Source organism: Perca flavescens, chromosome 7 (genome assembly GCF_004354835.1).
Source record: "Perca flavescens isolate YP-PL-M2 chromosome 7, PFLA_1.0, whole genome shotgun sequence".
In the NCBI taxonomy this organism is placed as follows: domain Eukaryota; kingdom Metazoa; phylum Chordata; class Actinopteri; order Perciformes; family Percidae; genus Perca; species Perca flavescens.
The window spans coordinates 24,894,646-24,908,700 of NC_041337.1; the positions used below are offsets into that span (position 1 = coordinate 24,894,646).

Consider the following 14,055-nt stretch of genomic DNA (forward strand, 5'->3'; position numbering starts at 1 on the left):
CCTATTGTACTTTCTGTCAACCTGAACAAACTGGAACTTTCCTGCATTTGCTCTGGGAGTGTGAACAAGTGCATGAGTTTTGGAATAAAACAACATCAACAATATCTGTGATAGGATGTCGAGTTCCTACTGACCCAATTGTTTTGTTACTTAATAATGACTCTAAATTACACCTGGTTAGGATACAGAGGAAGATTTGGCTAGCCGGCTCAACTGCAACCAAGAAAATGATAGCTCAGCGCTGGCTCCCCCCTCACTCGCTTTGTATAAAACAGTGGTTGACATATTTTCTGGACATAGTTATGCTTGAGCTCTCTACAGCAAGGATTAACAAAGCCAAATCATCAACTGTCAGCCTATGGGAAAGCGCAGTAGAACAAATGTCAGACTTAATGATCTCAGCCCCACAAGAACTAGAGGAGAGTGATTAGGCAAGGTGTGGTTTTTGTTCTATAGTTTGTTTTGTTTTCCTTGAGACCGCAGAGGGTGGGGGGTGGGAGAGGGTCTTTGTTCTTGTTCAATTTGTGTTTTTTTGTTCTGTGCGCCATCTGACATTACCTGTCACACATTGTGGAATTTGTTTTGTATGTCTGAAGGTACTTAATAAAAATGTATCACAAAAAAAGAATTCATAGTGTGTATGTCAAAAAAAGTGATTAAAAAAGTCATACATGTCGAAAAAAGTGTTGAGGGTGATTTTTAAGAAAGAATCATTTTCTAATAACTGATGGTTTTGTGAACAGTTTAAAGTTTGAATGGCGTCTGTAGGTGAAAGTATGTGGGAGGAGTTGCATTTATATTAGAAGTGGAAGAAGCCTGAAGTGGATTTAAAGATTGCTCCATTGACTTTCAATGTAAAACAACAAAGGCTTAATATTTTAAAAACAATAATAGGCAGAGAAAAGTTGAATACAAGCACAAATGTCCTTAAAGAGCTGAACATTTTGAAATTTGAATGTATTTTGTAGCTGAAAGTATGCAGAAGTAGTAGGCGACCGAAAATCGTACGGAAGAATCGGATAACAATACTGTAAATGTTCCTGAATCAGCATTCTCACAATAACTGGTGGTAGGTAGTAATTGGAGATCATTCAAAGTATGTTTTTGTCTGAGAAGGATAAAGTATCCCATACTGTTGGCTAACGGTCTCAGCACTTCAGGTTTAAACCCTTTTCTCTAAATATTTTTTCTTATATCTGTCAAGTTTATTATTTTGTTCTTTCTTTTTCTTTACTTTTGTTCCTTCTCATATCTAAGCTATTTTTCTCTATAGAAACAATTTGCAGAGGGAGTGTTTGCGTTTTCAAGGTGGTACGCTTACATTAACGCAAATCAAGCAGTGGTCAAAAGTCTGAGTGTGGGTGAATGAGTGACTAGGGTTAGTAAATGGGAGCCCTGTCTCCTTTGTGTCAACAGGCTTTCTGACTTGCAAAGGCTAATCACTGAGGTAATTACTGTTAATTAGGGTCATTAATCATTAGACCTGTCAATCTGTTTCCTTGCCTGGTAACTTGTGTGTGCATATTGTATAGGTGGGCAAGATTGGGGTTAATCTTTTCTTTTTAAATACACAGTTTTGTTTCAAAGAGTAAACAAAAAACACTAAGTAAAAGAAGAATTTTTTCATGTCTCACTTTATATAACGTTCCACCACATCACTGTTACTAAATCAAAAACCTAAGACTAGATACAAGCATGCTAGGTAACGAAAATCTATTTATCAACAAAATTCAGCTATGGCTATGCACATACATTTTTAAATGCAGCATATATCAGATTGTTGTGTCTGGAATTGTATAGAACCAGGGTGAATTAATAACAATACATGTTTTTTACAGTAGCTGCTCTGAGAACAAAATGTTTTAATTACTGTAAAGTACAATAAATTAAAAAGCCTTGAATCCAACATTTCCACATAAAAAAGGCACATTACATTAGGACAGATCAGAAAGTGGATTATGTATGTTTCAAACCATACAGCAATATCAAATTCATATGCAAATAAGATAATAAAAAGAAAAATCAATTTTCTGTGTTTATTATATATATATATATATATATATATATATATATATATATATATATATATTTGTATATTCTCTAGGTCCAGGTTCTGTCCGTACACAACATGCCCAAAGAGTGATGTTTAAATTAGTTCATTAAGTTACTGGAAGAGTAAGTTAAATTGCTGTGTGAAGTTGTGAAACTGTACAAAAGTGTGTTGAATAAAATAATTAATAATAATAATAATAATAAACACTATTTGGTTTGTTTGCTTTATTTCCCCGACATGTAACACAAGAAGTCCACTAGAGGAATATAATCCTTGTTTTTATTCAGAAAAGATGCTCATACACTTTCATAGCAATATAATCAGTGGCATGGTAGCAGTTATGTATTCTAATGGTTCATTGAAACTGCTTAACATTTACCATACAATGTGTTTATTGTACAAGCCGGGGATGCAATCACAGGGATACACATTCTTCTGTTTCTCATTTAAACCCAACATAAACAATCCCTTATGTAGTGGAAGAAAAGTGTTTATTCATTCAGCAAATGCAGTTGAAGCCTACAGCTTTAACTCTAAACATGCTCTCATATTATTCAATCAATGTGCGATGTATGATCACAATGTGAATTCGGTATCTTTGTTGGATATTATCCCTTCCTATTTCTCCAATCTTTTAGCACACCATTTACTGACGCTGACATGCCATAACAGTAATCCGGTTTTGAAGTAAAGCTTTATTGGAGAGGTTTTATTTTGACACAAGAATAAAATAATTTCATCATGTTATATGTGTAGATTAGACTATTTTGGGGCATTGTGGTCATTTTCAAAATGTTATGCCATGGTAGTTGACATGATGACCAAGCTATATTCAATTTTCAGAGGGCTTGGCTTTCCCAAAATGATTTGGTTTTTTAAAGAGCAAGAATTTTTGTTTTTGTATCCTACAGTGTGTGTTGCCCCAGCTTAATCATATTAAATCTAAACTATTATGAAAGGTGTCATCTATAACCCAAGAACCAGAAAAGGAAAAGCTTTCAGAGCAAACCTAATTCTACTGATACATCTACTAATGATCAGAGGTTTTAGAAATCCAAAGTAAAGTGTTCTTTACTTTTATAAGGCCGTCAAAATAATAAGGCCAGAAATGATCTGAGTGCACTGCAGTACCTACCAGTTTACAAAAAGAAAAATCAAAAACAAAGTTGGGTATTATATGTTTAAGTCAAAATGGCATCTTTATAATCTAAATTGTGTTATGAGGTCACAGAGAACTGTAGCATTTGACCGGCTCCATATATGTCTATGTTTAACATTGTATTGGAAGGCATTGGAACGACTTGAACAAGCGTGTTCTATTCTCATTAACTGCTGCAACAAATTGAATGTAAACATGCTGGTGTATATAAATGGCATTAGTGTGTGCGTGTGTTGGAGTCTCAGTGATATCATGTTTCATACAGAGGCCACTGTGTGCCAAAGTTACATTCACCCTCTTATGATACATTCAACTGTATATGGAAATATGTTCGCTTTACTGGGCAGGAGAGAGAGACACCTGCAACGTAACCCAATGCAAAACACCCACGCGCACGCGCGCGCGCGCACAAACACACACACACACACACACACACACACACACACACACACACACACACACACACACACACACACACACACACACACACACAGTATAATCAGAGATGAGCCCTTTTTTTTAACCTTTATCTATAAATTGCAGGAACGTCTGTCTGTCTGTCTGTCTGTATGTGTGTGTGTGTGTGTGTGTGTGTGTGTGTGTTTGGGTGTTAAGCACATATCTCTCGAACCGTACATACACCTCAGGCCCACAAGAATGTGCAGAGTAGTACTACTCTGGACTGTCTTTGACTTTGAATAAACAAACGACAATTCCCGAATTTAAGGACGTTTCAGAATCCCACACATGCAAAGCTACCAGACACTGTTTTTGAGTCACATTGTTGTCCATGTTTGGGGGCGTGTTTGGTGGGAAGGTAACCTGCACGCCACACGCAGACGCCACATGCAGAACGCTTTATAATAAATGCATTATAAAAAAGCTATTTGCCAGCACTAAATAGCAAGCAAAATCCAGACACTATATAGTATTAAATTGCTGTGAGCTGTCAAATCCCCTACTTCACGTTAACCGTCAAGCCACTGAACCTGTATGGAAATGAACACCTCTGCGGAAATGTTAAATTCGTTAATGATCATACGACACGAGACAACACCATTTCTCTCTCTCTCTCTCTCTCTCTCTCTCTCTCTGCATACACACACACAGTCCGGTTCTGGTGGTTGATTAATGCAGATATGTGCTGATTAGCACTCATAACGGGCCGCGTGGACATGTCCATGACACTAATGTCTGATTTCTCCACACTTTCATTATGATAGTTTGTGATTACATTCGGAATCTGCAACGTTCTCTGTCAGGAAAATCAATAAGTTAGTAGTAGGGTATTGCATATTAAGTGGTTTGGGGTCCTTTTGTAAGTCATTTTGGGGTACAATTTGGTTTTGATGAATTCTACAAGCAGCAATGCCACAGACCTAGCAAGCCAAACAAGTACATTTTCAACGGGCACTGCACAAGTTTATCATTTGGGACCCCACGGACCATTGCAGACCAATTTTAATACTCACACAAATATATATATGCAGAAAACTGAGTGCCATCAAAAACACTGGGAACTAATGGGTTGCCAGTTTCAGTAATATGGACCCAATTTAATTTTGTGTTTATGACTGGTGACCACATACTGCATTTATGTGTGTGTGTGTGTGTGTGTGTGTGTGTGTGTGTGTGTGTGTCACTGAATACTTAAACATATGTGAATGTTTTTTCATGTGTAAAGGAATGCAAGTGGCCTCACTTATTATCTGTGCTTCCAGTGCTGACAGGCAGGTCATGCAGGTCATGACGATATTAGTATGAAGGAAGTAGGTCTTGATGTCAAAGATGGAGACACTGATATACGGATTGAACATGGGGGGATAGAGAGAGAGAGAGAGAGAGAGAGAGAAAGAGAGACACAGAGGGGCATATTTGCATTTCATTTTTTTCTTTTTTCTTAAACTTTTTGTTTAGTGTCTAACATTCATGTTACAGTGTTTTTCATGCTTTAAAAACCCACCTCTTTATGACTATTTGTGCACTTTAAGAGGAGACAAAGAAACTTAATTTACCTCTGTTGTGCAGACTTACGTCATCTGTCAAATGAGCTAGTGGAAACTGTTGGCCACACCAAATGTACGAGCATTTGCATTCAACATGATTGCATCATCAGAAAAAAAGAAGACAGATTCAGTCAACAATGAGACCTAGACATGCAAAAGCAAAAAATATAACATGAGATAAAACAAACTACACTATACCATGTAACACAAACAAGGTGTTATGCATTAAATTAAAGCATGACACAGAGTCAAAACACTTAAGAGTTATTAGTACTCATGTAGTGTGCCCAGAGATACATTTTGAGGTAATAATGCATTTTTGAATGTTTTGAACCTGCATACATACCACCTGATCATGTTCCAGAGATGACAGTCACTGGCCTCTGTGGTAATCACATAGTAACCGGCAGCTTGTTGTGGGTGTATTTGAGCTTTCTTGTTCAGCTGTAAGTAGCTTCCTGGGGTTTGATATTTTTTTTATCAAGATGAATAAACTCCATATTTTTGCATACATTTAACATAACATTGTGGAATTGAAAAAGTTCAATGAAAAAAGTAGCCTACTTTATTGAAATTTCTTATGACCTTACATCATAGCGTGACTGCCACCATGTGGTGAGAACACAGATTACATCATTTAAAATCCAGCACTGGGACAAACAAGATTCTAAGTTTAATCAAATTAAACTAAATATTATAAAAAAAAAAAATATTTAAATCTATTAACTAAATTATACCCTTCTGGTAATTGTTTCCCCAGTAATTTAGTCATTCATGAAATCTCATACTGGCAGAAATTAAAAACAGAAATGCAGCACATCCTCACATCATAACCATCTTTATCCTTTAAAAATGCTGCACTGTCATGATATATGACTTATTATTATTACTATTATTATTATTATTACTATATATCATTATTAATATTTCAGTAATTCAGTAAAGCGGTTTTAAATTATTCCCCTTTCTCCCTCATATTACAGAACAGATCAGGAATTTCGATTTTTAAGTAACTGCATATTTTTATTGTGTTAATCAAAAACAATCTGACATGACAATTCACAAAGACCTCTGGGAGTATTACAGTGCACAACGTTAACTTTGGCCTTCGACCTTTCACCTACAGACCACTCTACGCACACACCACTGTTCCTTTGCCATTATATACAGAGCTCTGCTTTCCCCCAAAACTCACACACACACACACACACACACACACACACACACACACACACACACACACACACACAAACGCACAAGCCTCTCCTTGTGAGTTATCATATATGGGTGCGTCACATGGCATGGGATACAACAGGAGTGATGATTGGAGGGCTGTGTGAACAACAAAGACTCTAATTGGACACTGTTCAGGAGGAGTTTTTTTTTGTTTACCATTGGCTGTAATGTCCACAAAAATGTTGAGGATGAGTCCTTTTCAGCAGAACATGAACAATACAGATGTAACTCTACATTTACAAGAAAAATAAAAATCCACCACGACATATCAGCTTATTTTTGCACATAAATACATAGGAATAATAATAATATTCAACATTGTGCTTTCTTTCTCTCGCTCTGTCTTGCCACCGCACCATTGTCAAACGCGTTAGCCACTAACATTGGTCATGCAATTTCAAAAGAGCACAAAACAGCTGGCTTAAGAGAGAGACTCGAGCAAATTTGACATCACTACCAATGTAAATGATTTATCTCGCCTACAGACAGGCAGCATCTACATCTAAAACTCATTTTAAAAATATTTTTCCATGTCATTTTTTTGCAGTTAATCCTGGATGTGGTGTCAAAATGCAGAGTGTCCCTTTTACAGGAGTCAGTCAGTTCTGTTTTAAGAGTTACTTACATCTCTATAAAGAAGGTATATAAATAAGGACAAGAATTCCATACATCTAAAACCACTCACAGACCTAGTTTGTGCTGCCTCCTTTTATCAGGGACTGTGAGAATGAAACACACCAACAGCCAAATTTAGCCAATTTCAGTATACTGAAACTCTTTAAAAACAGGATACTTCCGTGAAATCTGTGGCAGCAACACAAAGTAGATCATAAATTCATCATAAAAATCATGAATGCAAAACATAAATGCATGTTTTATCTTACATGGCCAGTTGCTGTCTTTCATGTGGATAGACTATGATATAATAAAGTATGGTACCACAGGTAGGCTTCAAATCCGAGCCTTTACACACAATCAACACTAAGGGGGCAGGCTACACACACCATGTTAGCACAGACAATCAACAAACAAGGTTTCTTTACAGATAATACACAGAGATAGATTGGACTAAAGACAGAGAGAAGGAAGACCTTATCGTACTAATTGTCCATTAGGAAGAGATGACATCATTAAGCAGCAAAAGTCAATGATATTAACGACTGTAACACTACGTTGAGAAGTTATTCCAACAGTGTATGAAGTCAAATGGAACTTGTTTTTTTGCAGGTGAAATGCATTGTGGGTGGCACAGAACAGTTGCATTTTGCCGTGCTGACTGAGGAGTCGGCAACTCGCTCATCTCATATTATTTGCATATATCTATCACGAACAACATATGCAAGAACAGTGTAAAAGAGCAAGGAGTAGAATTACCGCTTAGAATACAAAAACAAAATCATAGCTTCACTCATAAATATCATGCTAATATATATATACTGTACTGTAGCCCAGAAACATGGGTTGTCATACTAGAGTCCACTTCCCTCTTCATCCTCATCGTACTAATGCTTCCCACCCAAACCACCATGTTCATTAATTCTCCTTAATGTTAATGCATAAAACATTAAACACAGCCAAAAATAAAACCCAATAAATAGCAAATTTTAGTGTGAGGTTTTTGATCATGTCAAAACGCTTTTATGTGCAGCTCCGATGCTTATTATAATATTTGTGTATGTTAAAGATCCCACATAACTAACACTTGTTTAGATGTAATCCTGGTCTTATTTGGAGTTGTATTTGCTTTTGGAGATTGACTTATATGTCTGTACACTGTAAACATCTCATCTTTCTCTCACATCATGGAATGCCAGTAGTTTTTCCACCCCTTATTCTCTAGTGGTTTGGACCAGTAAAGCAATATAATCATATCTTGCAAGATACGACTGCTCTCTAACCGCAGCGCTACATATGTAATGTGTGATTTATTTCGCTGCAACATGTCTTAATGTGCCTACGGAAACCACTAACCACAAAAACTACTATATAATATTGCCAGTTTTGCAACATGCGGTTCTGCTCCACAGGCTGCCCCACGCTGCTGGCAGTCTCTACCTCGTCTGTGACATTATGTAATAATAATAATAACACACAACCATGTGAAAAGTGAGGTTACTGGAAATATGTGCAACGAGATCACCACCTGAAGTTGATCAATGTATCGGTTTCTGTAGGAAAAATGTTTTAACAATGTGTTTATTTGTCTGCATGCTTGTGCAATCGCACATAAAGAGTTAAATGTGTTTCCATTTAGAGATAAAAAAAAAGTGCCTTGGGTTGTTAGGTTTAAATGCATCTGAGCAGAAGGGTGCATTGAGCATGTCATGACACAGGTAGGTGACCATTACTTTCCAGTATATTCCAGTTTCTCCATTCCCTCTCATTATGCGCAGCAATTACACCCATCATTTTTCTACATTGTTATGAAATCTTCAGGTAAGAAAAGCCGTGAGGAAAGGTCATCCAAAACTTTGGGGCTGTTTTTGTTCTGAGTGGTGTAGTCCAGAGAGTAGGTGTTCATACTGTGAGTCACTAACCACACATAACATGTGTAGCTGGCACGTAGTAGGCAAACATTAATTACCCAACAAAAGATGTGGTAATCCTGTGCGGTGAACCCATTTTCCATATACAGTCAATGGCAAAGGGAATGACAGTTGATATAAGTTTATCGCCCACAGATAAAGGTGGGTTCACTCCACGTACCTGCTTGTACACTTGACTATGCTAGTGGAACAGTGTAAAGGGATCGTGCAGAATCAATTTGGACAGTAAGGCAACACATGCAGGGGCTGGCCAGTGGGACGAGGACTCAGGGATTGGGGTACCATATAGTGGGGGCATCCATAGATAAATATACACAATAGAGGAGGTGCTGTGTGTGTGTGTGTGTGTGTGTGTGTGTGTGTGTGTGTGTGTGTGTGTGTGTGTGTGTGTGTGTGTGTGTGTGTGTGTGTGTGTGTGCGTGCGTGTATCTGTATGTTTGAACACCACCTCCAGGAGTTCTTGGTCTCTCAGTCTCTCATCATTCCCCTTCTTTCTCCTTGTATCAGTCATTCTTTTACCCCTCCATTTCTTTGTTTACGTTGTTACTCCCCTGCGCTGCGAGGCGCCCGAGGGTTCGGTTTCCCGTCGTGGGTCCGGCGGTTTCTCCCCTTCCTTATCTCCTGAAGATGCTTCCACTTCTTGTTAGCTGGGCGAACTGCAGGGCCCAGAGACGGGACGTCCTTCCCTGGAGCAGGAAAGGTCTTATCCCCTTGGTCACTGCCGGCGTTCTTTCGTGCCCAAACTTGCTCGCAAATCTGGTCAACGGTGCTGAGGTTAGGGTGGTCCACAAGCTGCATGAAGTCCCGGTACCAAAGCTTTTGATTGGTCATTGGGGGTCCACCTCCACTGCGCGGGTCTAATCGGACAGGGGCGTCGGAGGGTAGATTGGAGACTGAGGAGGATGTTGAAGGTACAACTTCTAAAGTGATGCCTAGTAAGGTTTGGGTGAAGCCGTGTTCCATGGCGTGGCACTGGTAGATGCCGATATCTCTCTTCAGGACACGGCGAATCAGAAGGCCTCTATCTGTCTGGAGTATGCGGTCATCTAGATGCACCTGGAAAACAAAAATTAATTTTCATTGAAATGTTAGAGGGGAACTATAACTGTTGCCATTTTGTCTCATTGTACAAGTGTGTGTCTTAGCACTAATGTCATCGAGGAAAGCTCCATGTACGTGTGTAAAGATGATTCTGACCCTGATTAATGGAAGAGAACAGAAATTAAGTTGTGGATCTAATAGTGGCTCTAAACAGCACGCACATACTGCAAGTATAAAATAAAGCCCACGATTTATCAACTTGGTCAATCAAGAAATTTAGGACCAATTTTAGTCCAATGATATGACGCAACTTCTTTACAGAGCTTTTAAGAACATACTGATTTAAGTGACCTTGCTTAAAAACAATGTAATGTGGGAACACTTATTAAATCTTATTACATTTTTATCATAATAAATGTTTATACTAATTGCACATTGTGAAAGAATGGCTTTCTGACTTCCTGATATACCCAATCCTGTAAAACCTTGTTGTGACTTTGGACAAAGTCCTTGTCAGATATCTTAGTTATAACCTCTCTCCACTTTCTACCATCCCTCTCACCTCTTCCCGTGGGTTTTGTGGATGTTTCTGGAAGGTCCAGGTCACTCTGGCCTGAAGGGATTTGGGGATACACTCCAAGAAAGTGCTGCTTCCTTCAACTCCATACAATTTCCTCTCTGCAACACGGTGCTTATGGTGGTCTGCAGGGGGGCAGCAGAGACAAGGACATTATGGGGTCTGCTGTAATTAAGGACATTCGCTAACCACTGACAGGCCCAAGAAGTGAAAAGGCAAAACAAAAAAGGAGAGGGCAAGACAGGACAGGACAATGCAGAAAGGTCAAGAGAGAAATGGCTAAAAAAAAAAAGGAAAAGACAGAATGATATGTGACAGAAAACATTTATCTGGTAATGCTAATGCTAATAGTAAACCAACGCTTACTTTGAAACAGTTTACCTGATCTATGAAGACACAATTATTAAAAAAATATATATTTTTCAGTCTTGAGTAAATGTATTTATACATTGGCATCACAAGAAAAATATGTAATTCACATTAGTTCTTAGCACAATATAGGTGTTATTACAAAAGAGTCTCAGTCAACACTGATTAATGAAAGCCTCTGTTGGCTGTTGATGGGAAAGTTCACTACCATCACACGTAATAACAGCTTCCTGTTATGTAGAACATTAGCAAATATTTGATGTGTGACACCAAACAAAGACTCTTCTGGTTCTGGGAGTGCTTAGTCATGCATGTTGCCAATATGAGTGATGAGGTTTAGTAATGACAAAGGATCAGTGTCTATGCTAAAATCCCAAATCCTAACAGTACATGTGCTGACATTTCTCCAAGATTTACAAAACTATATCCAACATCCAGACCATGATTGGAATAAGATCAGAGATCAATATAAAATCTATTTTTTTTCTAGCCAACAGCACCATACAAATTATTGGGGAAACAATAAACTGACCCCTGATCAGCACATAGGGGCAATGCCAACCCCATCAGAGACAATAACTCTGACCTTAATTAGTTTTACACAACCCAGCTGGCATGCCACATGATGTAATCGTATTACTCAGGAGCGTTTGAGTGATTAGCCTTATTCAGTTATGTGGCAGAAAGACAGACAGCGGTAAAATGCTGGTATTGTGGTCTGGGAGGACCAAGGTCACCAGGGGTGAAGGCCGGGTGGAAGAATTTGAAATCTTTTTTGGCACAGTGACAGTGAGATGTCAGATGCCAAGAATCTCTGTTAGTCAGAGCAGTCAGAATAAAGCTTTGTTCTTATTTATTGAATACACCTCTGCAGCAGTCAGCCTAAAAACTGGTCACAGCTACCAGAGCTTTCATGTTTTCATTTTAACAAACAATCGTTTTTGAATAATACCTCCAGAGCACAGGGTGTTGGGGTCTCCGTTCCTTACATCCTGGCGACGGAAACGTCTGTAAAATGAATTTATTAGAATTTATTAAGATTTTGAATTATTAATAAAGTATTTACTATACTTGCAAATGCAGTAGTTTTCATTGTGTTTCCTGCTCAGTGTAATGAATAGTGATCTGGTATGTGTCATTAGTGTAAGTCTCACAGACCTCTTGGTGTTTGGCAGGTAGCGAGTACAGGATGTTCCATCCCAGGCACAGTATGGGTCTCTGGCCAGGCAGCACTCAGCACAGGCCTTCCCATACACACTGCAGCGGTGAAGTGGAACCTGGGCAATGCCTGTGTCTGAGCCCAGATACAGCTGTTGCTGTGAGGACACAGAGTGGAGGGACAAGTTTTAAAAGAGAGTTTCAAGACTTAAAAACAATCAGTTTGTAGGTTACTTGTACTTTAATGTGTCTAAATTCTGTTTTCTGTGTCTGTGACAATTTTTGGCAATTTAGGATGCCTCCTTGTGACATTGCATTATTGATAGTAATAAATCTACTGGGCCCCATCACAGGCGACGCCATTCTGTAACCCTGACCGCTGCCTTTAACTACTACTCTCACCAAGCAAACAGCATATTGGCTGCTTTACCCGGCCTTTTATCTACATTGTATCTGCTTTGGCTGAACTGCCGTGGCTGGCGCCCCTGGCTTGATAAGCAGTATCACCTTAATGCCATGGCCCACTCACTAGTCCAGCCATCATCCCTACTTAGCTAGCTCCACTGATCTTACAAGTAGTTACCTGTTATATCAGAAAACGTTTTTACACCATTCCCCGACCTAGTGCACCTTTAAAGCGTCTTTGAATCCTATCATCACGTGAGCAGATACTCTGTTTCCTCTTGGTTACTGCTGTTGTTTTGTCTCATATTGCCTGGCTATGCTTGGCCCAAACCCCTCAAGCCCAGGCTGTATACCTTCCCTACAACATCCCTATGTCTAAGTGCTGCCTGAGCCTGTAAAACCGCCTTCCTTAAGTCCCACCTTAGCGATATAAAGACCAAAAAAAAGGGAACCAAAATGTTACATTTTTTCGTCCATGATTTTAAGTATTTAAACATCAGCCGATTAACAAATATTGAACAGCAGTGTGAATACCAGATGGTACATACAATGTTTGGGATTTTTTTGGGTGGAACTGGTCTATATAGTGTATACTTAGTTTCTGTTACGTTCTTCTTCGTGGAAATGAAAATAATTCATGTTAAAAGGCTAGTTGTAATAAGCTCAGGCTTCAGCCTACAGCTTTTCGGTCCTGTTATTTTTTTTTAAGTAAAATAAATAATGTTTTATTGTTCATTACCAGTGCATTGAATGTTGTAAGTGACAAATGGCCAAAAAAATAAATAAACTAAACTAAGTATAAAACAAACATACCCGTTTTGAGGAGATCTGCATGTCAATGATAGATGAGGCATCCTAAAGAGCAGGGGAGATACAGAAAATTAATTACCATGCTACATACAGTATTAAAAACATTTGCATTATTAAAGGCATTTTAAGATGCATGAATTCCCATGGACTGTCACTCGATACACATTCAGTACATTTATGCTACAGTATATCTACAAGAAATGAGCTTGATTAAAGTTTTCTTACTTTAAAGACCTCCAGCTCTTCCAGTAGAAGCTCCTCCATGTTGTTCCAACTCTCCTTGGGGACATTGATTACCTTCAGTACTGTCCCTTTGTCTGAAATAAGAAACACAGTCCAATTAAGTCACACATCATAACACATCAATTCATTATTTTCATGTTTGAATATAAAGTTAAGAGCTAGAATTGAATATAAGTCATTCACCTGTGCCTATAAACATGACATCATACTGTCCGTCTGCGGCGCTGACTCTGTCCACAGCAATCTGTGTGAAGCTGTAGTCCACGTTAGTTCTGACGAAGATGGGCCGTCGGCTCATAGGGTAGACAGGGTTATACATCAGAGGATGGTGACGCGCAAACTGGATCACATCATCTGGGAAACCCTTCGTGGACTCAAAACTGCCGAATGTCTTGCTGGGACACTAATGGAGGGAAACAAAGAAATGTTTAATTCATATTCCAGCAGAAGGT

At 38.6% G+C, this 14,055-nt stretch overlaps 1 protein-coding gene across 2 annotated transcripts in view; it reads right to left on the minus strand.

Annotated features, from left to right (window-relative positions):
• Nucleotides 1-6,214: 6,214 nt before the first annotated feature.
• The window catches only part of sema3b (sema domain, immunoglobulin domain (Ig), short basic domain, secreted, (semaphorin) 3B), an 82,222-nt gene continuing 74,381 nt past the window's right edge, over nucleotides 6,215-14,055 (minus strand). For both annotated transcript variants that reach the window (XM_028582167.1, XM_028582166.1), the window contains exons 12-18: nucleotides 13,787-14,006; nucleotides 13,586-13,677; nucleotides 13,364-13,405; nucleotides 12,146-12,303; nucleotides 11,940-11,995; nucleotides 10,604-10,743; nucleotides 6,215-10,056 (exon numbers count right to left, since the gene is read on the minus strand). In XM_028582167.1, the coding sequence (XP_028437968.1) occupies nucleotides 9,544-10,056; nucleotides 10,604-10,743; nucleotides 11,940-11,995; nucleotides 12,146-12,303; nucleotides 13,364-13,405; nucleotides 13,586-13,677; nucleotides 13,787-14,006 (1,221 nt within the window). In that variant the 3' untranslated portion in view covers nucleotides 6,215-9,543. The remainder of the gene's footprint in view (nucleotides 10,057-10,603; nucleotides 10,744-11,939; nucleotides 11,996-12,145; nucleotides 12,304-13,363; nucleotides 13,406-13,585; nucleotides 13,678-13,786; nucleotides 14,007-14,055) is intronic.